This window comes from Pleurodeles waltl, chromosome 10 (genome assembly GCF_031143425.1).
Source record: "Pleurodeles waltl isolate 20211129_DDA chromosome 10, aPleWal1.hap1.20221129, whole genome shotgun sequence".
Taxonomy (NCBI): domain Eukaryota; kingdom Metazoa; phylum Chordata; class Amphibia; order Caudata; family Salamandridae; genus Pleurodeles; species Pleurodeles waltl.
In genome coordinates, this window is record NC_090449.1 from 859977312 (window position 1) to 860003878 (window position 26567).

Genomic DNA, 26567 nt, shown 5'->3' on the forward strand with positions numbered 1-26567 from the left:
GGCCATGAGCAAGGACTCCAAATGTAGGCCATTGGTACCACTAGGGGGCATGGGTTCTAACATGATTTGTTTGCAAGGTATGGATGCCTATAGGTGAAAAATATGTGATAGTAAGTCATCACACTTTGCCTTTTGTCTGATATTATTGGATTAGCATCCATAGGCGAAAAAAATAGTGGTTTTCATATTTTTGATAAATAGCATACAAATTCACCATAATATGTGGAAAAATAAATCTAACTCCACCAGATTGGTTACAGTCAATATAATTTAAAAAAAATTATGATAATTAATTTTAATACAAATATAGTCCAGAAAATAAAAACAATAAAACGTCAATGTATTCCTCATATGTTGATAATGATTGTATGCATATTTTTCATGTACAATTTCACATAATAACAGTTGTGACATCTTACATAGGCACTGTATGTCATTAGTGAACATAAACACAATTTTATCATTTACATTCATCGTCATGGTCATCATCTTCTGAATAGGTGGCATCGTTCTCTGCGTCTATTTGATTTTCACAGGCGGGACATCTGCACGTCAGTGCACAAGTTAGTGCACTTGATGTCATTTAGACAGCAGACACATGTTGGCAGTTTGCAGTTCCTAATGCAGTTGCAAGCTAGTAGATCCAACACAGCCTCAGGTGCTGGCTGCCCCTCCATCCAGTCCAATACCAGTTGCTCTGCTCCCTTGAGTTTTTCCAACTTCCACCATCTCTCAATTGGACTAGGTGTCTGTGGATCATTCAGAAGACATCTCTTGCTTATAGCAGCTTGATATTTTGCACGTTTGGCATGTTTCTTCAGACAGTTCCTAGAAGGTGGAAATTGATGACAGACTATCTCACCCTTCTTTGAGCAGAATAGGTGATATCTCAAGTCATTCACATGATGAACCGAAGATTTTGGTGCATACAGCAAGCATGCGAATTGCTTCAATTGGTCAGTTAGTTCTTCAGCGAGATCTCATTCGTCTCAGAGCTGTGAAAATGTTTCCTGTGTATATCTGGTGGCAGACAGGACTTTGAATGCACTTACTTTTCCCGCAAATGCACCTCCTGTCAAACATCTGGTAAACGTATGGAGACCTATCATAGCTCGACAAACATTTTCACCAAGTGTTGAAGCTATTTTCCCAAGGTCAAGGACTCTTATTCGTATTTTAGTACCACATTTCAGAAACAATTTAGCCATGATTCTGTCATGGAATCCCAAACACATAACACATCGGTGTCATCTGAGCTCATCATTACTGCATCATAACTCTCATTAGCAGCATTTGCTGCATGCAGCAACAAACCACCATCTGCTTCTTCATGTGTACTGTTGATATTGGGCACTTCGTGGCTCCCTTCAGATGTGATTTTGTAGCATTTATCTTCACAGTCCATGAACAGTGTTTTATTCACGTTTTACAAAAAACTCTGCTGTCCTCCATTAGTTAACAAGACGTGTTATAAGAGCTGTTTTATTCCTTACATGGCTTAGGAATTTCCTCCACTGTCTGACAATCTGGGAAGGTGGGATGCTCTGAAACTGATGCCATGGTTCTTCCCCTCAGATTGCCCTTTTGCTGTTCTTAATAGACGTATAATTGTACGTATTAACACAACAGATTCTTTGACTTCTATTTCCATCCCACAAAGCCATGGACAAGACCGACATAGCCACCTCATCAAAGTTTGATTCCTCTCCTATTACTCTCTGAAATAGAACCATGCCATCAATCAGAGTGACTGAATTTCCAGGTATTTCCTCAGCAGGGTTAACGTTTTTGTGCAAGTATGTTGCTAAAACAGCTTTGTTTGTCTTTCACAACAGACCTGGAGTTGCTAAAGCCCATGTAACGGTCCTAAGGGAAAAGAGTACATCCACTATTTGAAGGTTCAAATTCTGTGCTGTCACATTGATTTGACCAAATAGTGCTTTGTCTGCTTTCATAGTGACTGTTCTGCCATTGCTGTTCACTGCCGTCTTCTTGGACATGTCTGTGAAGGTTTTTTAGTTTGCTCATTTTCTTTGGGTCATGAAACTTCTTAATAGGTAGATTATTCTAAAGTCACTCAAGTTTGAAGTCTGTATAGAACTGTTCACCTATTTCATGCACCTTCATTATGTCAGAGACTATGTCTTGAGATGCCATTTTTCTGTGGAGAGACTAATGAGGACATGTGGCCCAACAAATGGACTTATCCAGCTTTGAACCAGACTAACCGTTCTCGTAACAATACCTTTGTCTATTTCAATTTGTGACATAAGGGTCCGCGTGAGTAAGATCTGATCTGTTGTTATGAACCATTTCCCTTATCTGACCCAAAAAGGTGCTTTTGTGTTCAGCCGTCATATCTTTCACAGCACCGGCCTGGAGGTTGAGCCTTGTCGTACCACCCGGAGTCTGTGATTCATCCAAAGAGAATAACATCTGACAGAGAAACTGAAAAGCACCTGTTGATGAAGTTGTGATGTATCTCTGGATGTTTCACTGAAAGTAATTTTGGCACAGTATACAAGAAGCTATCTAACGTAGTTAATGCTGTCATACACAAAACACCATGGGATGATAGAGCGTATGGCTGTAAGATGTAAATGCCAATTTCCTTCTTGAGCAACACACAGCAGAGCCAGCAAGACTTTTTTATTGAGATCCACATACGACATCCAAAATGCAGATATCTCCATTGTCATGATTAAGATTTTCCAGGAATACATCCCAAAAATGTTTTATGTCGGCAAAGGCAGCATTCAGCAAGAGGTTGTCTAATCTATGTTGGCATAGGTCTTTTGCAAAGTCATTAATATCCTCAATGAAGAAGTAGACTACCTGAATGTTCTTTTTGTAATTCTTCTCCACCCAGTGGATAAATTCCAACCAAGCCAGTCTCAACAGCTTCATACACGCACTCGTGTACCCTAACTGCACGATTGTACATACCAACTTCTAGTACTGATGATATTGATCCTTCTGCTATCATGTCTGCTTCAATGAAAAGATTGCGAAGGCCAGAATCGTGAAAGCATTTTCCAAGAATGGAGATGACTTTGCAAATGGTGTTAAATTTGACCGTTTGAAGAATGATTCTGTTGTACGTTGCTTTATGCTTCCACACGATCTCAGGTGCTCGTGCATAGAGAGCTTGATCCAGGACCACTACAATTTTCACCAAATGTAGTGATCCTTTAACAGCTCTGACTGTTTCAGACTTTCAGAAACAGTTGTCAACTCAGTTGCAGGGGCATTAATGGTTAGCAAGTAGCCAATGGAATTGTGTAATGCACTAACTAGGGCTCTAGTACTGATGTTAAATCCTGTCCAATTTGGTATTTTCTGTGCAAGGCTCACTTCTTGTCTTGTAACAACCCAGATTATGTTCTTATTTTGTGCAAGTTTCAATTGGGCAACACATTCTGGCATGACTTCGGTACTTGTCATCAATGGCTGAGGCCCAACTCGTTCACCAGAAACATACAAGAACAATTCTTCAGTATTTGTAGTGGTCAATGTTCTTTGCTTTTGTTTCTCAATGCTTGTGAGAGGAGCTTTAAACGGTTGTGGTCCAAACAACATGGGCTGCACAGCTATACCGTTGACTCAATGAGTTGTCCCCATTCCAGTAAGAGTCTCTTCCAGCCTATCAATGTTATCTCACGCTAAGTTAGTGAAGTCATGATGCTGAAAGCCGGCTAGAAGAACTATTTGCTCATTTAAGGTAACAGCAAGTTATCTGAGGACCTAAGGTGGTATAATTTTCTTCCAGTTGGGAGTATGAAATCCCATGACCAAGTCGGTTTAGAGTGCAAATGATTTCAACATTGCCTGTCAGCGTTTTTATGGCATATAGGAGCAACAGTTGCTTTGGGGGGTTTCTGTTGGCCATTTGTGACTGCATTTATAATGTCCTGACTGAATGATTGTATAAGTAAGGCAACCTTGTGAATGGCTTTGTGTTTTCAGGATCCACAGTCAGAAGTACTATTAGGAACCGTTTAAGATGATCAGGCACTTTAAATGAATCTTTATCAATGTCGGATGGAAGATATGGCCATGGTGTTGATGTCAAGCTCGTTTTAATCATTGGTCTTATGTGCGATGATGTCTGATCAATGATCTTGTTCATTTCTGTTGCCTTAACCTTTAAAACGGATAATTCTCTTTTCAATCTCTGGTTTTCTCCTACAACATCCTGTAGCATGACACTATCCGGTTGGGCCACATATTTTCCTTGGTTGTCTGGGAATATGTGTAGGCTGTCACCGAACTCGGAGTCCAATTTTCTTTTAATATGCTTCTTGGTTGATTTTTCTATTCCCGTTTCAAGCCTTTCAGTGAGTCGTCTCACGTATTACCTCTTTGTTAGGAATAAACTATTTCAATACATTAGAAATGAGATTATCATATGCTTCATCTCTCATATTTTTGTAGTGATAATCAGTTTGAATATGCTAGATGAATGATCTTCCCCCTTTGCTTTAACTCTTGTATAGTTTCAACAACAAGATGCATGTGAATGGGCTTCTGCAGCCACTATCTCCTTACTACAACCTGCTAAGATCTTTGAATCACAATTAATGGCTGCACACTCTTGAAGCATTGTGTCAACTCTAAGCTGTCGCCTTGCTAATTTTTCACACGTTGATGTTCCCTTGTAGCATTTTATCTTTCCACAAAATATACATGCTTCAGCATACACGTTTGACTTTAATGATGTTCTTCTGTTTAAGAGTTTACTTGTGCACTCATTCATTCCAGCATCATAACTGACTCTTGCTTCAGCTTTTCACTTATTTGTCTGGAAATCTCTCTTCATGGTAAACAGGCTCCTGCAATTCCTGTGGTAAAATACTTGGGAAACTGTGTTGCTCTCCACATTTCTCACAATGTCGAACAGTGGAAAGTGATTCCTCACTTGAGCTGACTCTAACAAAGTTTTTCATGATGAGTACTCCTGAGGGCATGTTAGCGGGATTCCATGTTGGACATTTGACCGTAAATGAACTATAAACTGGGGATCAGAAGGACAAGATGTGCTGGTTTTGGTCTTCTTCATGATGCTGCACAGTCATTCACCACCAGCTTTGGAAAAATACATTAATTAAAACATTTATCAATTTTATCTGGTGTATTTAATATAATCATAATTACTATTAAAAATATTAATTTATATATATTCACATTTACTGTGATTGTAATTTTTAATAATAAAATTCCCAATAATAAAAATTATGAAAAAATGTCCATTTACATCAAGGTATTTTGGGAGTTGAGTGGTAACTCACAGAAGGCAAAGGGTTATGACTTGGTATCACATATTTTCCATCTCTAGGCATCCATACCTTGCCAATAATTCATACTAGAACTCATCCCCCAGGTGGTACCAATAACATGGTTGGCTCAAGGACTATATGGAACATAAGCTCTTTATATATCCGTGTGAAATTCAGAAGGGACTAGACACCAAACACAACAAACCAAATGCACCCAATGGAAATTCTCTGAGTTATCCTTTAGATCTGGATGCCTAGCACACATAAGCGAAACATATCATAACATAACTTCTTGTCTAATTCTGCAACAGAATGTTTAAATGGATAAAAAAAGCAAAGATATTCTATTGTGCCAGTCACCAACTAAACAAAGATTTATTTAAAATGCCAGATGAAACAATATACAAAATTAAAACACCAAAATGAAAATAATGGCTGATGCCAGTTCCAATATGCAAATATAGTTTACTACACACATCAGGATCATTGTTCAAATTTCCTTTGAGTCGTGCATTATAAACAAGTCTCTAGATTTTTCATTTTTACTGATTTGTATAGATGAATACAGATAGAAAGTGTTGCTTTCCATGTCTATTTATGGTTAATGTAGAAAAGATGGAACCTGGGCAATCTCAAGAAGAAAACTCCATGGTGCCTATTAAGACAACCACACAAACAGCAGGAAAGATTGACAGGTAAGGGAGTTTAATAAGGTATAATGTTGATTAAACTTAAACAGCTGTGGGTGTGAAATGTTGGACTACAATGCTAATATGTCATATGCACCTATAGAGATTCAACTGGCAGTTTGAAACCCATCAGTTGTTCAAGTGCCTCTGTAATTGCATTCGTTAGATAAAAATGCAGATAAAATGGTTGTTAAAAAAAAAAAAAAAAAAAAAAAAGCTGCAATGTAAAAAATAAATATGATTAAATACAAATAAAATGAGCAAAAATTGAGTACGTACAGATGGAAATGTCAAAATCAAAAACTATAAAGCCAGAAGTCCTAATGATAAATAAAACAGCAACAGCCACAATGAAAAAAACTAAAAACAAACAAATTGTAGCATGCCAAAGTTTAGGAGACAGCCTTAATATAAACAGATGTTAATTTTACCAGTAACAGTATTTGTTTCTATACCTGGATGTAAATTCCTAGCTGAATGCATTTGCATGAACAGACTCTTTAATGAGAGGCCTTTGTGTACATCACTGCATTTAGAACAGGACATTTGCTGTACTGCACAAGGAAACATTACAACTTTACCTTTAAGACGATGACTCAAAATTTGTTCCAAAATTGATGCGAAATTGACAAATTCTGCTGACGAATCATCAATGGTTTCAAAACACGAGCGATCAATCAGTGTCTTAACAGAAAACCTGGAATAGGAGAACAAAAGATTTGTCATGTGTTATGGAATCCTTGTCCCAACCACCAACAAATGGATTTTACATGTCTCTATTTACGACTATCCCTGGCCCTTTGCGGTGAAAAACACGGGCCTCCGCTTAAATGCCAGTCCCTCCTTAGGGTAGCAGTAAAGATACACTATCAGTTCTGGCTTTTTTTTTTTTTTTTTTAACCTTTGCCTGGTGAGAAAATTCCAATTCTACCTTTGTTTCTCTAACAAGCTCACTTTAGTTAATACCTTCATCACCTCCAAACTCCACTACTGTAATAGTCCCTACATGGACCTATAACTCAATGTCATTTTAAAGTTCATTGAGCAGAATAATACTGCATACCTTTTTTCTGCAACACAATACGTTGGCCTGTATGCTAAATATGCATGCATTGCTTTCCTGGGTCTCAATAGGAAAAATAATCAAATCTGAAATCCTTTGGGCTGTTTGCAGAGATTTCTCCATCAGTTGTGCTCATTTTCCACACTACAAGCTATGCTAACACCTTTATTCTGCAGCTACCAAGTATCCCGAACTACCTAACTTTGATAAAACCACAAGGTCACCATGCCTCCTCAGTCGCTGCATCTTGAATGTAGAATCCCATCCATCAGTTAATCCGAGGACCACCTGATTTAACAAAATTCAGCTAGGACTTAGCTGTTCAATTTGTATTTCTTCAGTATGTGTAAATGCTTGTCATTTCTCATCATCTTCCAATACCTGTTATGACCTGGCCTCTTAGAGTAACACATGATTGCTCTGGATTGCTTGCTACCATTCTGTGCTTTTACCAATTTATGTATGAATAGCTAGTGGACAAGTGCTGTGGTGTACACTATGCTGTCCAAATGTACTCAATGCTCTATAAGAGTGAATAGATTGTCTTGTGAAAGTGATAAAACAGTGTATGTGAAATAGCTTGATGTAAAATACTGCTAATAGGTGCACAGATATTTGCAACATCCTAAAACGGCAGTAAAGCAAAGTAAACATATCTCACTCACACTTGGGACACATATTAGCTATTGCAAACACTTTCAATAAAATATAAAAACTCAAAATGGAAAACATAACGAGTAAATGAAGCTAGGCTTAACTAAAGCTGGTTTTCATAACTGTTTGCTTGCTTTAAACTCTTTATGACCTATGCTGCCTGACTTGCTAAACTGTTAATACAACCACATTCTTTGGAACTTAATAAATGTTTCATTTCTTAACTTTGTATGCCTTATGCATGTTACCAAACATCTTCTAACCCAACAATGGGAATTGTATTATATTACACTTTTTTGCTTTATTGACCTATCTTCTATCCCAACAATGGGAATTGTATTATATTACACTTTTTTGCTTTATTGACCTACTTTGGAATGTGCTAATTTATACAACTTATCTTTTAAATTGCATTGATTATGTATGGGCTTATACTGGGAAAGCTGTGTGAAAGGAGAGGACAACAAGAACTTATGCATGCATTTTATGTAGCAGAAGTGAGGCATGCATGGGGAAAGCGGAGGCATGTAGCTGCTTCCTTTTTGAGTTTGAGCTGATTTTTGTATGAGAAGTTCCCTTCCCAGGAGATGATGCAGCAATTATGAAACAAATTGTAAAATATTGAATTGTATTATAAAAAGGTGTCCAAGGGAAAGATAGAGAGCTTCTCCAGTCAACTAGAGAGATATTAAAAGGAGCTCCATATTGCTAGAGGAAGAAGAGGAAGGAAGGACTGTTACAGAGTAGTGCAATAGTTGCAAGCTTATTGTGCTAATAGTTTGTGAAAGCAGAGTTAGAGATAGCATAAATAATTACTTTTTTAAAATTACCAATAACTTTTTCACAGACTTTCTGGAGTGTGACAAGACAAAGTCTTACTAAAACGTATTGTATTCTTTATGAGTAATGAGAATCTTTACTGAGAAGACTGAGATGGATAGAGTAGGGGCAGATTCGGGATGTTTCATCCAGTGTTCTGTAATTACATTGATTACCAAATGTATCACTTTGTTCTTGAATAAACATTTTAAACTTTCTTAAACTCTCAGCATTGATTTATATAGAAATAACAAGTGACTGCTAAGTGTATATTGCTGCTGATTTCACCAAAAATTCCACTCCAAAGATCTTTACGCCTGAAGCGGGCCCAAAAGACAGCGTAAGGTGTCCATATATTTAGTAAAGTTGTGCTGCCCCACTAGCAATAGGTTAACTTTCAGAAAAATATTCTGTATTGTCACTCTTGGAGGCTTAATACAGTAGGAAGCATGAAAAAATACATAACCTACTACCCCTGCTACCCCACTCAGAAATAAGTGATTTAAAAAGAGTACCAGACCAATAGTATTCAGTGTTTAAGCATCACAAGAATGAAAGACTGCGTTTAGTAATAAGCTTGAAATATGTGTCAGCAGATTGAGTGAAAGGGGTCCTGTGGAGTGGCGGTGTCTGGGTCATTGGTAAATGGAGAGACACCTGTTCTGGTAGGTGGGGCCTAAGCTGTGTAGTGCCTTGAATGTGTGTGTGAGGGGTGGAAAATGAGCACATTTGTGTATCAGGAGGCAATGGAGCTCCCAGAGATGTGGTGTGATGAGAATTCTGTGTGGGGGGTTGAGGTTCAGCCTGGATGCTGACTTCTGGATAGTTTATAGTCTTCTAGTGAAGCCTTAGGGATCCCGGCATAGAGGATGTTCCCGCAGTTCAACTTGATGGTGACTAGGTCATGAGTGACAATTTTTCTTGTGTTTCTCTGGAGCCATTTGAAGCTCGTCCTCAGCATCTTCAGGGTCTTGAAGCATGGTGCAGTAACGTTGTTTACTTGTTCGGTCATGTTCAGTTTGCTGTTAATGATTATTACTTGGTGAGATTGCAATGTGTGTGTCTGAGTCGGTTGGTCACCAGTTGGAGACCATGTTAGAGTGTTCTTATTCAAGTTCACTACTTCTGTTATGTTGGCGTTGACCTGGACAATTAGCTCTCATTCAATTAACAGCTTTGGTTGAGGCAGGCTGTGAACTTTTTTCTTGTGCCAGGGGTTTTATCCGTGAGGGAGAATAAGAGTTTTGTGTTGTTTGCATAGGAGAGAATGTTGTGCACATTGATGACACTGAGGCTGGGGCCGAACAATTAATCTTGAGGCATTCCACAGATGAGTAAGATCCTAGGATGATGGCTTGTGTTCAATCTGTAAAGAAGATGTGGATCCGGCAGAGGGTAAGTCCTTGTATTCCTATCTTGTGCAGGCGCCTGATGAGGATGGGGTTTCAGACCATGTCATAAGCTGCAGTGAGGTGCAGGAAAATGAGGGCTGCAGCGGTTGACTGTGGCAGCAATGAGTGCGGTTTCTGTACTTTGGTGGACCATGAACCAGGACTGTGTGGCATCAACGAGCTGGTGGTAGCAGAGGTGATCAGTGAGGAGTCAGTTGATTAGTTTCTCCAAGACCATTGCCCCGTATAGTAGAAGGAAGATGGGTCAGTAGTTGGAAAACGTGCCCGGGTCAGCGGATGGGTTCTTGAACGGGGGCATGCTGGCATATATTTCCAGACGTCTTGGAATGTGATGATGCAGATGGAGACATTAAATATGGGTGTTAGTGGTTTGCTGATCAGTAGGAATTCTCTGATGAAGGCAAAGTGAGGGCAAGGGTCAGTTGGGGCCCTCAAGTGGATGATCTTTGATGATAGAAGAGATTTCAATGGTGCACCACAAGGTCAGGACTCGTTCTTTGTCCATAATGGAAAGTTGAGTTGCAATAATGACAAGGTCCAGTTGAGGGTCAAAGTTGCCATATAAGGAAGTTATTTAGTTACAAAAGTATTCGAAAGCTTGTTGCAAAGGTCGTGTAAGAGGGTGAAGATGCTGGTGGTTGCAGGAGGCATGGTAAAATCTTTGATAATGGCGAAGATTTATTTGCTGCTGTTAGTTCTGACATTGATGCAATCTGCAAGAGCTGTGTGCTTGGTCCTCCATACCTGCTGGTGGTAGAGTATTAGGGCTGATAATAATATGTATTTATCTGTGGTGCCTTGACTGGTTTGCCATTTGAGCTCCAGTTGCATGTAGTAGCATTTTGTCAGTATGGGTTGCCCTGTGTACCAGCTGGCCTATGGTCAGTTTCTTGCCACAGGGGGTATTGTGTCCCAAGATTATATGTATCTAAATGATAACTACCCTTCTGATCAAGAATTCAACAGAACAAAATACTATTTAAGGAACATGGGTAAGTTGTTACCCTATTATAAGGCCACAATTCATTTATGTTCCTTAAACAGTTTTAATGCTGAATTCATGGTCAGAGGGGTCATTATTGTTCACTTACTGATTTCATAGAGGGAACCTATCCTCTTTTCTTTTGTGTACTGTATGTAATAAAATTGAACTTTTGCATATCCTATGAGGGATTGGATACTGAAGAGGCTTGTGCCAAGCATTTGAGAACACCAACATGCTCACACGGTCCGCTCATTCCTGAGCAGTAAAGTAAGTCACAAAAAGCCTCTTCCCTTCCCCACCGCCCCCAATTTCCAGTTCTGGTTTCACTATGTCCATCCAAGGGCCTATATAACAGATAAAAGACTGCTGCCTGCCCACTGTTCCAATATACTCTTCAGAGTTTGTCTTTGTTGACACTTCTGGGAAAGAGATCAAAAGCTTCCACTGCAGCATTTCTTAACATGTCATCAAGCAAGGATTGTCAACTAGTAGTTGACAACTATGGTTTTGGCCTCATTTAATGTCATCTACCATACATTTTCAAAAATGTGATCTATCAAATATAATTCACTCCTTTGTTATTTTGGCATATTAATGACCCATGCTGCCCAGAATAGGGGCTCTCATGATTGTTGACTCCCACTATCTTGAGTAGATGGTATCATGGCTCCACTGTGAAGACAAACTCAATAAGCTCAGTCGGACATGCACTTTTTAGTTCAGAAGGCTCCCAGGAATAAATCATATGTTTGTATTTCTTAGAATTGCAGTGGCACAGATTTATGACCGCTATTAGCAGTTAATGCATCTGAAATTAAATAGCACAAGTGTGCATCTTCCAACCTGCATATTGGAGTCAAACATCCAGCCTACCCATTCATATTTGCTGCATCACAACAGCCATGCCTTAAAATAGACAGTGTACAAATCAAATGCATTGAGACCAAGAATTTCTTGCTTCGAAGTGACTAAATAAATGATAAAGACCAGATTTTGAAACTATTTGGTCTCGTGCTTATGTAAAAGTAGAGTATGCACAAGAGCTACTATTTGGTCTCAGTGCTTACAATGCACAAGAGATTTTCTGAATTTTACATTAAATTGATCGAACACGTTACCACTGAGCAGCAAATTAGCATGCGCAACACTCCAAAAATACACTGCTGTTCAGTACCACTGAAGTAAATGCACACAGTTTGGATGGTTTAGATGTCTCTATGCTGTCACTGCATGTTATAACACATTTAAACACACTATAATATATGAAGTCATTACCAGCAATGATCAAAGAATTTCAGCTCATTTGTTATGAGTATGCAGATAACACACAAATACTTCTTAAAAACTGGAAGGCCCCTAAGAAATTGGAAATTAAAAAATCTTCAGTCGTCTCTCAGCCGTTCTTCAGATGACATGGAGCCATCTCAATATGAATGCTTCTAAAACTGAAATACTCACATGCGGCAATTGGGAAATGTATAACCCACTCTGCACCTGGACTGACCATCCAGGACCTCCTCTTAAAGCATCTATGGAAGTGAGAAACCTTAGAATTACCATGGACTCCACGTTATCAATGAAGGGCCAAGTGGGCAGATGACCAAAATCAAGATCCATTGCTATGAAAACTCCAACACTTTGCCTCCACTTAGGATTTCCACACAAGGTCCAGGCTACTATCTCTCTTGTACCGTCTAAACTTGATTACGCCAAAGGCCTTCTTGCTGAGTTACACCCACTGAGTACACCCAGATCCGGTTGCCCCACTTCCCATGCCCATGACACCAGCCACCATCAACGCGCAGGAGCAGGCAGGCCAAAAGAGCACTGCCGGCGGTTGCGACAGCATGCTGAAGCGCTGCACACGTGGGGAGCTGGCAGGAATAGCTGTGGTGGACTCCCTGGGCTGTCCCTCATCATGGGATTCTGCACGTGGGGTGGCTGGGTGGGACTGTGCACCTGGAGAGAGAAGTACATAACAAGGCCGCAAATGAGGAGGAAAACACAAAGGGTGGGGAACTACTGTGAGCGTAAACTGCCTGTTTTATATTTTCATGACATCACTGTCATGTATTTAGTTAGAGCTTTTGTGTTTGTAGTTTTGTACTTATTTTTAATTAGTTAGTGGTTTCTTTGTTGTTTAAAAAAAAAAAAAGTGTGGTGGTGTGCGTGGAGTGGCACTTGGCTGGCAGTGTGCGTGGAGTGGCGCTTGGCTGGCAGTGTGCATGGAGTGGCGCTTGGCTGGCAGTGTGCATGGAGTGGCGCTTGGCTGGCAGTGTGCATGGAGTGGCGCTTGGCTGGCAGTGTGAATAGAGACTTCCTGTTGGCCACTGCAACACAATGCTAACCAAACTGCGCTGTATGTTGATGCGAGTGTTGTAATGTGCTGGGCCCGCGGCTGGCAGCGTGAATGGTCTTGTGCATGTCATGTATGAAAGGTGTGTGAATGGACTGTAAAGCGGTTGGTGCCTTGTCGCGGCTTTACAGCTCACGAGCTGTAATTCATTGGTTTCAGGTTTTTGGCCTTTCAGTTATTAACAGTGCATTTCATTTTTGGGAAATCTCTGGTTAATAAAATTTGATCTACTGAACCATCATTCACCCTTGTGCCAAATCCAACCAGTATGTGTGGTAAAAATGAAAACCTGCTCAGCTGTAATAAGGTGTCGCAGCACACCCAGGACATGCTAGCTGTCTCGGGTGGGACCCCGAGGATGAAGAATGCCACCAACTTGGTTGGTTGGTGAGGGGTCTTTTTAACATAACCTAAAGGTGTTTTTGGTCCCAGGTGAGGCCATCTAGAGAAACCTACCAAACCCAGACATTTTTTAAAACTAGTCACCCGGCGGAGTCCAGGGAGGTGTGGCTTGCATGGATGCCCCAACATTTTCTCACCCAGAATCCTCTGCAAACCTCACAATTTGCTTTAAAAAAAGCATAATTTTCCTCACTTTTCTTTGTAGGATCACAATGCCGGCACAAATTTCCTAGCACACAGTGCTCCCCTCAGTCTCACAAGTAAAATGATACCTCACTTGTGTGGGCCCCGAAAGCAGAGTCACCCTAAAAATGTATAAAAGAAAGAATTGTGCTTATCAACTCACTGTGCTTTCCCCTCAATCTCTACACGTTTTCTGTGGCAGGCACCTGGGCCACCCACACAAGTAAGGTACCATTATTTAATTGGGAGACCTGGGGGGGGAACACTGGGTGGAAGGAAGTTTGTGGCTCCCCTCAGATTTCAGAACTTTCCATCACCGAAATGTGAGTAAAACGTGTTTTTTTTGCCAAATTTTCAGGTTTGCAAAGGATTCTGGGTAACAGAACTTGGGGAGAGCCCCACAATTCACCCCATTCTGGATTCCCCTAGGTGTCTAGTTTTCAGAAATGTTCAAGATTGCTAGGTTTTCCTGGGTGCCGGCTGAGCTACAAGCCACAATCCACAGCTAAGCACTTTGAAATCAGACGTGTTTTTTGCAATGTAAACATGTGATGTTTCCATGTTGTGTTTACCGTCGCGGGCATTAGGGCTACCCACAGAAGTAAGGTACCATTTTTAATCGGGAGACTTAGGGGGATGGGACACAGAATAGAAGAACAAGTGTTACTGCCCCCTGTGTTTCCCTACATTTTTTCCTTCCAAATATAAGACAGTGTGTAAAAAAGACATCTGTTTACGAAATGCCCTGTAAGTCACACGCTAGTGTGGGGACCCCGGAATTCAGAGATGTGCAAATAACCACTGCTTCTCAACACCTTATCTTGTGCCAATTTTGGAAATACAAAGGTTTCTTTGATACCTATTTTTTACTCTTTATATTTTACCAAATAAATTGCTATATATCCAGTATACAATGAAAACCCTTTGCAAGGTGAAGCTCATTTATTGTCTGAGTACCTAGGGTTCTTAATGAACCTACAAGCCGTATATATCCCCCCAACCAGAAGAGTCCAGCAGACGTAACGGTATATTGCTTTTGAAATCTGACCGCATAGGAAAAAGTTACAGAGTAAAACGTGGAGAGAAATGGCTGTTTTTTCACCTCAATTTCAATATATATTTTTTTTATTTCAGGTGTTATTTTATGCAGGAAAACCTTGTAGGATCTACACAAATGACCCCTTGCTGAATTCAAAATTGTGTCTACTTTTCAGAAATGTTGAGTTGTCTGGGATCCAGCATTGGTTTCATGCCCATTTCCGTCACTAACTGGAAAGAGGCTGAAAGCACAAAACATAGTAAAAATGGAGTATGTCCCAATAAAATGCCAAAATTGTCTTGAAAAATTTGGTTTTCTGATTCAAGTCTGCCTGTTCCTGAAAGCTGGGAAGATGGTGATTTTAGCACACAAACCCTTTCTTAATGCCATTTTTGCGGGGGGGGGGGAAGAAGAAGAGCACAAGCCTTCTTCTGCAGCCCTTTTTCCCCCAATTTGTTTTGTTTTTTTTAAACGAAATTTTCGCTGTATTAGGATGTTGGAAAAAGGACGGTAATTTGGCGTGGGTAGCTTATGGGGACAAAACGTTAAGAGGATCTAAGCGCAAACTGCCCCAAATAGCCAAAAAAAAGGCTTGCCACCTGAGGGGGGGGGGGGGGGGGGTGGAGACCTGGCAGCAAAAGGATTAAAGCGCAGGTTGAGTGGTAGAAAACGGGTAGTCCAGGCACTCGGGTGATGAGTCCACAACCTGGAGGATCCGGAAAAGGTGGGCCCTGAGCTAGAACCCTGGTTGGCAACGTCGTAAACCATAACCGCTTTAAATTAATTGCACATAAGATTATTTTATGTGGTTAACTTGTCAATCATCGACCAGGGCCTTGCAGACAAACCTTGGTTGCGCCGCCCTAGGCTTGGTTAATTTGCCACTATTAGGAAGAAAAAAAAAAGAAAAAAAAATTAAATATTCTAGAAGTTAAGGTTAGGTGAAGTCATACATTTTTATTTTTTTCTTATTTAGGTGCGTCATCTTTGAAAATATTTGTCCCCTAGAGACTGCTGTGCCACGTCCCCTTTGACAAGAGGCATAATAAAATAATACAAGTTAATTTCATGCAGGCAACGAAAAGAACGATTTCTGAACGAGTCTAATTAGGGTCGGCTTTAATAGGAATGCTCAGTGCTGGTTTAGCCTTTATGCCAATTAGCCATAGTAATTAACAATTAGCATTCGTAGAACTATTTCAACTTCAGCAACCATATGCAGACGGATCTTCATCCATCATTACAACAAAAATATTTGTGAATGTATTAGAAAGCGTGCCATTAAAATGCTTCTTCTACACAGCACTTGTTCAGACAGGGGGAAAAAATAGTCAGCACAGGAAATCTGTTAAGCATCGGCTAAAGTACCACAAACCAGAGTTTCTTTTCCACCCTGGTTTGATTGCTGGGGTCAGGGGGTGGGGTGGGGGAGGTGGATGGAGGCAAAAGGATTTCAGGTGCCAGAGAAAAATAATCATGCATTCCTTTCCCACTTGCAACCCTTCGCCTGTTGGCAAGGATGCAAAATGCAAAGTCATACAGGTCTGCTTTTAAAACTATACAGAACAGATGCATTCTAGAGCCGAAGGTCTCGGGTGTATATAACTTCACCCTTCTATATGGAATAGGGAAACTCCGTGCCTAATTTGTGCCCGTGGGCACCGGCTCTGATTTGAGAGGGCGTGGACTCTGTCTGACAGCCCTTCAATGTTGTGTAAACAGCGCGAGCCTAATGCAGTCGTAGCTACTCAACACAAATGGACTATCTGTATTCGGTAGACATGTTCTCATTCATTCACGGACTAAGTGAGTATGAATGAGAGCATAAGTGAGCATGAATGAGTGAAAGGCCTGGCTATATGGCTTGTGAGTGCTCCGCATCTAAAGCATTTTTTTAACACGTTTAAATGTCCCCCAGCTATAACTGATCTTTTAAGTCGTGAACTTTACAAGCAAATACAATGATTTATTTCTGATCAATGTGTCTAGGAACCCTTAAGGCGAGCCACGTCAGTGCTGCCTTCACCATTACATTTCATACCCTTCTGTTTTTGTTGCATGGTAGATATGCCCCTGTTTCCTAAGAGTGTTTACCAATGAGTCGTGTTTTTGCAGTGCGCTATTTTTTTAATTTAACACGCGAGTCTTGCATAGCATATGCCTAGGGGGCGGGGGTAGTTGAGGAAGTGGATGGGTGTTCATGACGACCAGACAGAGCTCTGTCGTGGAGACTGGACGCAGTGTAAGCTTTTAACATTGCATTCACAGTGCCATAAAGATGCTCTTCCTACATGCTCATCCAATCCTTGCCGGCTCTGCAGAGGATAGTCTTGTGTGTGCCAACTGTTATTTCTATTCTATGTGGGAATGAATTATCTGTTGCAATATGAAAAGCAAGCAGCGTAACTTGCAGGGAGGAGAACCCTGATCGACCCCCTTTAGCTATGGCATTCTCTGTGCAGGCAGTAGGTCCTGCCAGTGCTGAAACTGGTGGTGCCAATGATGAACGTCGGCAGTGCCAGTGTGGGGAAGTTGGTAGTAGCCTACTAGGTATAATTGTGGCCACCTGTACTTATTTATTTACGAATTAAGCACTTGAATTCGTATGAACTGCTGTATATTTGATCGTGACATGTCGGGTGTAACTATCCGCACGGACATTACCTTTATTTTGTGGCATAGCCCCCATTTCCATCCAACATATAATTAGTGTGAAGGTTAGGATGCTCTTAATAAGCCAAGGGAACTCGGAGAAGCAGGACTATATTTTGCAAAAGCCAGTTAAAACACGTGTAGCCAACACACAAAGTTAAGCACACAGCAACACCTAATTTCCAGTCCACCGAACTCGTTCTTAAGGGGGTTGATTATATGGATGAAATCGACGTTGTGCCTGCTTTCTGGTAGTAAAAATGCAGCAATGTCGGAAGTTATGTGGTAATGGGTGTACCCAAAATCATCAATCAACCCCACAGATTGAGGCAACAATGCAAACAAATAATCACAGTATCCTATTTAAAGGAGAAAGGGTTTGGCATATCTTAAAGAGTCCATCAAAATGCTAATTAGGATATGTTCACAGTTCATAAAACCTCTTGTGTGACGTTTTAGCTTAGTATCATAACAATAAAAACAACAAAAATAAACAATAGTAACAACAGTGTGGCATGTTTGCGATTCATATCTTTCAGCAAATCATTATTCATAATAACAATAATGACAACAATTACAACAGCAATGATGAGTAATGGTATTTATAATAATATTAATTACTAAGTACTTCATTCACTAACAAGGAGTCACTTGTGCTGGCTTAAGATAGTTAATGGGAAATAAGTCCCATTAACTCATGTTCATGAACGCTTATCAGTTATAGCAAGAATCTCAGACTTGCCTATGGTGACTACAAGCTCTGTCCTATGGAAACTTCTGCTGAGCTACAACTTGTTCATGAGGACTGTGCGGTGTTTTACTCATTTTTACAGATTTGCTCCTAGAAGTTGGCGTCCCATCTTTATAGCCACTCACCTCCAAAATGCAGTGGTTGCGACCATAATGCCTCTATTTATACAGAAGGTTCATTCTGCGTTGTTAGCCAGGGAGTATGCACATACCAGTAAGGGCATGTATTTTTAGGACATCCTAGTAAGTTACAGTCAAGTGTACTATCTCAAAATATAAAATAAGCTGAACAAGTGTCATGTTGTGGGAGTTTTTTTTTTTTGTTTGTTTTTAAATGTCCACACTGGCAAACCTATTTTACAGCATTTGGATCCCAGATCAAAATTCCCACAACCAATATTTTCCATCAAACATTTTAAACTCTTTATGTTGTCAAGTGGAGTGGAAATAGGGTTTCAAGTGGCACGAGAATAATATGCAAACAGCACTGTTTTTTATTTTGCTGTGCAATACAGTGACATGCTTTGCAGTACTACTTCATACCCCATTACTACTGTATCAATGATATAAAGTATACAAAAAAGTGATGGATGGTATGCTTGAATTAATCTCAGACACTGGTAATTTACTCAGGCTGCATCCCAAATCCATTGTTATTTTGCAAACATGCCACCTCAGTCTGGACCCAGCCATGAACAAATCAGGCTCTATCCTGCTCCAGTGGGAGCAGTGTAGCCCTAACTGCCAGTGCTTCGTGAACCAGAGCACAAACAACTCACCCTAGTTACGGCTCTTCAGCCAGATATAGCTTGGTTCCAGTGATAGTGTTCACAGAAGCCATGTCTGGGAATATGTAGTGATATTTGTGTGTTGACCACTGATGTCGTGTCACATCACTTTGCACCTGGCTTAGCTGCCTACTGTCACTTTAGTGGTCACTGGTTATAGACTCCATTTTGTATTCAGACTAGACTCCATTTTGTGTCCAGCTTAGATTCCATTTGCAATATTAAAGTATTTTTCCGTACAAATATGTTATGCAGTGCGTTTTTCATTTCTGCGCATTTTCCTTTTCACCAAAGAGATAGGACATATTATCACCTAGGACCGGTACATAGTATGTAGGAGGTAAGCAGTCAGTACAATAAGAATGTACCAGGCTGATGTTTATTACAAGCAGAGAACGGTTTGACTTTGGGAGAAATGCCTTGGGATGTTGTCCAACTCTCAACGTGTTCCTTTCAAAGTTTACCTAAACTGGCCAGCATTTTTTAATATTTCCTTCATAAAGGAGGGTTTTTTCTAGAAAGCCCTTACCACGATTCTTTAAGATATAAAAAGATGGCCCTGCTCAGTAGCAGTGAATTCCAAGACCTCGGTCAGGATTGGACGTCAAATACCCGACATATCTGTCCAGTGGAGGGTGGAGATCTTTCTCGCAGTTGAATGGGGCCATCTTCTTGCTGGCATGAGAAAGATGAAGCATCAGACAGGCCCTATGGTGATGAATTTTTATTAATTATTTGCTTTGCATTACATATGAATATATATATATCTATATATCAATATAAGTGTTTGTATTCTTGCATGCACATATTTGCTGTTCATAGATTGAAGATTCTTTACACATTGTTTTACGTTGTTGTGGCACATTTTGAAAGTACACTTTTTACTATTCAAACCTTACTTCACGAACCTTACAAAAAGCTATAATAAATGTCTTCTTCAATTTAAGAAGTGCATTCCAGAGAATGTTTGACTCCTTTCAGTGTGTATATCTTGGCTCAGACAAAAGTAAAGCAAAACAGCATACTTGTCCCACTTCGGGCAAAATACTAAAATATACAAAAAAGTAATGGAAAGCTTGAATTAATCTCAGTCTCTGGTTAATATTCGGGGCTGCATACCAGACCATCAATGGTTTAGGTCTGTCAAGAGGTAACCTTTTTTATGGTTAGCAGTTGTCAGTGTCTCCACCAGTAATACCGGGAAGAGAGAAATGGATATCAGACCTAGCACTTCTCTCCAATTAGGGTCTCTTCCTCACTGGCTGCGCCATCTTCTTTTGAACAGGCCTGCCATCTCTAGCTCCCTACTCTCTGCCTCCCAATTCATGTTCCTAACTTGTTCCACTTCTATTATGCCTTCCCTTGTCTCCTTATACATTTTCTTGAATGGCCGAAGGAACAAAGGCATCCTGGAATGAAGCTCCTTTTGTGAGACCCTATTTCTCCTCTACTACCAGATATCCACCTTGGGTTTCTTGTGACCTAAGCTCTTGCCAGCCTGGACTCATCTGACCTTTCTTTGTCTCCCTTATCAGTATTCCTGGGACCACTGTCAGTGGGCCCACTCTATTGGGACACCCATTAGCCTCAAACCCAGACTAATAAATTTTCCTGAATACCGATTGCCTTCCCACATGTCGGAAGGCCAGTGTTCTGGTGGTCGAGCACCCACATTAGCAGGGCGATGAGTCCCTGTTTTGGATTGTAATGGGTCCCCTAGGTCACAGGGCAGTCATGCCTGGTATCACAGCACTTTGTCAAAAACCTCTATAGTTATGTGTGTGTAAACTGATTCCACTGTAAATGCTGTTCATCTGGTTTTATTAATTTTAATATGGGCACTGTTAGAACTGGTGTTTCTGGTTGACAGAGTATGCACCCTGTACAAGCAGGAACCACCAGTTCTAGTCAGCATTTGCTAGATACACAATAAAAGATAACCTGTGCTCACCCTTTCATAGCTTGGCGTAGGGCAGTCAGGTTTATCTAAAGAGGCAATGTGTAAAATATGTGTGCAACACACTCACTCAGTAACACAATGAAAACATCACAAAATACTCCAAACAGAAAAAATAGACTATACTTTTATGAGTAAAACAAGATCAAAACGACAAAACTCAAATAGGTAGAAGTTGGGTCATGTTTTTTTAAAGAATAAATCAAAATGTAGTGCTTAGAAGTCAATATTGCTCAGAGGTTACTTGAGCTAGTGCTAGATCGGGGTAAATTCAAAATTCAGGTGGACCACAATGGAGGACAGGCTGGCTACAGGACCTGCAAAGGGCCTGCTGAAAAAGTACCTTGGATGGAGGGTTGCATAGACGCTGGGGAGGCAATAGGAAGGCGAAGGCTTGGTTTTGATCCATACCGCAAGGGGATGTATCATTATCGATCCCCGCATTTGCAGAAGTGATGCCCCCAAGGTGCGATGTTGAACCCTTTGAGATAAAGATGATGTGTCTTGTTCAAGCCACTCAGCCGCCATGTGAAGGAGATGTGCCGGGGATGGTTTTGATGTGTCGATCCTGAGCCATGCAGACATCGATGCAATGTCCTCGTCCTCAGCAGTGATGCATTGAGGCGGGATGCAGTGGTTACAAATGGTGCAACTGCAGCGATTGTAGAGAAACAGCTGCAGAAAAACACTTTCAAGGCCCAGGATTGCACGGACATCTTTTGGCAGGGCAGGACTCCCAGTTGGCAGAGTCCTGCAGCCAAAGTAGGGTTTAAGGAGGTCTTTGATGGCCCGGAGACTTCAAAATAGGAGGCAAGTCAGCAAGCCCTTGGAATCACTCTGGGTTCAAGTGAGATGAATCCAGTCCTGGTCCTAAACAGGGCAGAGATCAGCAAGCATCAGGGCACTTCACAAATTAGAAAGCAGCTCTTCTAGTGCAGCAGTCCAGCAGAGTTTCAATACATGTAGCACAGCAGTCCCTACTCCTTTCAGAGTTCTTCGCAGGTCTACTAGTGTACTGTCTTTGTAGGGTGAGAAGCACAGTAGGTATACCCAGTTGTGCCTTTGAAGTAGTGGTGACTTCAAAGCAAGCCCTTTAGGTGCACTGGTTTCCCCCCCCCCCACTCCCAGCAATGGCTCCAGGCTATCCATAGGGGGTAATCAGCCCTTTGTGTGACACAGAACACTGCGCATTCAGGTTTAAGTGTCCTCTTCCCCCTCCCTCTTCCTGCCGAGGAATAGTTATCAAAATGCAGATGAGTTCTCGGTCACACCCAACCTTCCTGCGTTTGTGGCTGTCTAGAGGGAATGCTCAAAGTATAGCCGTCACCTACCGTGGACATGTATTGAAGACAAATTGCAAGACAGTGCAGTAAGAGCAGAGGAATGCCCACTTTCTGAAAGGGGCACTTCTAAATTAGTAATGGTAAATCCAACTTTACCATTAAGGAGGATTTATCATTACCATACCAAAGATATGAAACCTGATGCTACTACTCCCTTCTAATCAGGAATTACAGAGTAAATGTAAATTAAGGAATGCCCAATGTTAGTCTATGAGAACAATAGGCCTCACAGTAGTGAAAAACATATTTGGCTGTTTGTCACTATCTGGCATGTAAAACTTAAACATACATATCCCATCTTTTATTTACACAGCACCCTGCCTATAGCCCTACCAAGGGCCTACCGTAGGAGTGACTTAACTGTGTTATAAAAAGGGGGTTTAAGGCTTGGCAAGTAGTTTTAAATGCCAAGTCGAAGTGGTAGTAAACGGCACACACAGCCCCTGCAATGGCAGGACAGAGAGGTTTGTAAGGCTACTTGTGTGGGATGAACAATCAACGCTGCAGGACGTGAGTATATGGTATACAACCCCACAATGAACTTACAAGTAAATTAAATATGCCAATTGTGCTTACACCAATGTGATAAGGTTATGGGGAGAAGCACACGCACTTTAGCATGGTCAGCAGTGGTTCAGTGCTCAGAGTCCTAAGGACAACAAAAAGATTTAGCAAAAAGTGGAGGGTAAAAGGCAAAAATAATTGGGGTGACCCTTCAGAGAGGGCCATTTTCCAGTAGGCACTCAATCAAATTAGTTTCTATTGCCACCACTATTTGCTAATAGAGGCCCCTCACTCAGCATCTTCAACACCAAGAAGGATATCATTTAGGTACTCCACTGACCTTGTGCAGTAAACAATGAAGGTTATGCAGGCAGGCTCTTCATAAAGACATACAATTGAGGTAATGCCAGCTGTTAGAAATGGGGTCTTTGGTTGGCAGTCAGGTTACCCCCTATCCAAGCTAGGACCCTCACTCTAGTCAGGGTAAAAGAGAATCACCTTCAGCTAATCCCCGCTCACCCCCTTGGTAGCTTGGCACAAGCAGTAGGCTTAACTTCAGAGTGCTAGGTGTAAAGTATTTGTACCAACACACACACACAGTAACTTAATGAAAACACTACAAAAAGACAACACAGGTTTAGAAAAATAGAAAATATTTATCTAAACAAAACAAGACCAAAACGACAAAAATCCACAATACACAAGTCAAGTTATTACTAAGAATGCAAAAAGAGTCTCCATGAAATTTTAAACACGACGCTAACGTTGTTACCGTGAAAAGGTACCTTGGGTGCATCAAAAATAACCATGCATGAGCAAGTGTGCGTCAAAAAAGGGCTTGCGATGCATCAGTTTCACTCACGAGCGAGACCTTGCATCGTTTCTCCTTTAGTTGGGTTGGTGTGCATCGTTTCTTCTCTCTGCAAGAGAGCGATGCGTCGATCCGGTCAGCACTCTCGGGTCCGGGCAGGCCTTGCGTCGTTTTTACACACCCAGCAGTGTTTGCGTCAGAAATTCAGCCGCACGATCTGAAAACCACGCAGCGCGGGTTGTGATCTCACCAGCCTCCGTCAGCGATACTGCGTGTCGTTTCTCCAGTCGTAGCCATCGATCCTCCGTTCGCATTGCAGACGAGCGTCGATTTTCAGCCGCGAAGCCAGTGGCGCATCGATTTTTCAGCCGCAGATCGGAGTCACGTTGATCTTTTCCCCACATGGTGGTCTGTGCGTGGATTTCTCATACTTGGGCTTCCAGCTTCTCTTCTCAGGGCCCCAGGAACTGGATGGGCACTACTTGGCAGAACAGGAGTCCCTCCAGAGGCTCCAGGTGCTGGTAGAGAGAAGTATTTGCTGTCCCTGAGACTTCAAACAGGAGGCAAGCTCTAAATCAAGCCCTTGGAGAGTTCTTCACAAGAAGGAAGGCAACACAAAGTCCATCTTTTGTCCTCTAGCACAGGCAGAAGCAGCAACTGCAGGATAGCTCCACAAAGCACAGTCATAGGCGGGGGAACTCTTCTTCAGCTCTTCTCCAGGCAGAGGTTCCTCTTGCTTTCCAGACGTGTTCTAAAGTCTGTGGTTTTGGGTGCCCTTCTTATACCCATTTTGCCCTTTGAAGTAGGGCTAGTTCAAAGAAAAGTCTCTCATGATTGTGAAATCCTGCCTTGCCCAGGCCAGGCCCCAGACACTCACCAGGGGGTCGGAGACTGCATTGTGTGAGGGCAGGCACAGCCCTTTCAGGTGTGAGTGACCACTCCTCCTCTCCCTTCTAGCACAGATGGCTCATCAGGAAATGCAGACTACACCCCAGCTCCCTTTGTGTCACTGTCTAGTGTGAGGTGCAACCAGCCCAACTGTCAAAATGACCCAGACAGGGAATTCACAAACAGGCTGAGTCACAGAAATGGTTTAAGCAAGAAAATGTTCACTTTCTAAAAGTGGCATTTTCAAACACACAATCTTAAAATCAACTTTACTAAAAGATGTATTTTTAAATTGTGAGCTCAGAGACCCCAAACTCCACATGTCTATCCGCTCCCAAAGGGAATCTACACTTGAAATCATATTTAAAGGTAGCCCGCATGTTAACCTATGAGAGGGACAGGTCTTGCAACAGTGAAAAACAAATTTAGCAGTATTTCACAGTCAGGACATATAACCCACATTACTATATGTCCTACTTTAACCATACACTGCACCCTGCCCTTGGGGCGACCTAAGGCCTCCCTTAGGGGTGTCGGACATGTAAGAAAAGGGAAGATTTAGGCCTGGCAAGTGGGCACACTTGCCAAGTCGAATTTACAGTTTAAAACTGCACACACACACACACACACACACACACACACAGACACACACACACACAGACACACACAGACACTGCAGTGGCAGGTCTGAGTCATCTTTACAGAGCTACTAATGTGGGTGGCACAACCAGTGCTGTAGACCCACTAGTAGCATTTGATTTACAGGCCCTGGGCACCTCTAGTGCACTTTACAAGCAACTTACTAGCAAATCAAGTATGTTGATCATGGATTAACCAATTACATACACATTTTGTATAGGAGCACTTGCACTTTAGCACTGGTTAGCAGTGGTAAAGGGCCAGAGTGACAAAAACAGCAAATACAGAGTCCAGCACACATCAACAACCTGGGAAACAGTAGCAAAAAGTTAAGGGAGACCACGCCAAGGATGAAAAGTCTAACACCAGCACACAAGGGAACTTCCACAGCCACCCAAATAAGCTACTGGAGACAGAGTTCCTCCAATTCATTAATGAATCCTTGGATACTGTGCTGTATCTAACACAACTGTAAATTGCAAATGCGTAAAAAAAGAAGAAGCCCTTCTCCCGATTAACAAGCAAAGCTACAAACTAGGCTTAGATGTGAAGCAAACATTCATACAAGAGAACACACAGACAGTTCTATCCTAATCTAATTTCTTTGCCAGCTTGTTGGTTTCTTATGTTTTGCAGTTTTATATAGTGCAAACTTGGCCGGAAGACATTGGAATGCACTACATGAGCAACTGTTACATTAAACAAGGACACACTATTTTTTTTAATAGCCACGGGGAGATCAATGCCAGATTAAACACTGTGGAGGACCCTAGGCAGTCAAAATTGGAGGAACCCCCCCCGCAAATGATCTCTCAATACGTTTTTAATTTTACCAACCAACAATTTTAATAAGGCAACTTTTTTTTTTTACACAATACTTAACATTACATGTATGTAGTTTGCACCGAATTTATTCTACAAACTGACAGAAGATGGGCTTTTAAGAGACAAACTGTAATGTGAATCTGAGGTCTTTGGTTTATGTACTTTAAGTTAATGGGTACATTACATTAAAACAGTATTTTCTCTAGAAGTCTTCAATGTAAAGCTTTTGTTTCTTTGAGTTGATTCATTTTTTTCTATCGTTTGGAAACAATTTAAGAAAGGTTGATTGTAATTCTCTATCAAGATCAAATCAATATTATTTTGATCCATTGTCATGGGGCCCCTAAAAGAAGTGGGGCCCATAGGTCGGTGCCTATTTGTAAATACGGCACTGAGGGAGATTAAGTGATTTGCCCAGAATCTCAAGATATTGAGCCAGTTTCAAAGTCGGCAGCTCTGGCTGTTACACCACATCTTCTCCCCAGTGGTGGGTAGTACTTCCGTAGGCTCGCTTCTGGAAACAGGGGCTGTA

General features: G+C 41.3%; 1 protein-coding gene across 1 annotated transcript in view; it reads right to left on the reverse strand.

The window, feature by feature from the left end:
* The window catches only part of RUNDC3B (RUN domain containing 3B), a 781529-nt gene that overhangs the window by 634698 nt on the left and 120264 nt on the right, over positions 1 to 26567 (reverse strand). The window contains exon 2 of the mRNA XM_069211571.1: positions 6547 to 6662. Within this exon, the coding sequence (XP_069067672.1) occupies positions 6547 to 6662 (116 nt within the window). The remainder of the gene's footprint in view (positions 1 to 6546; positions 6663 to 26567) is intronic.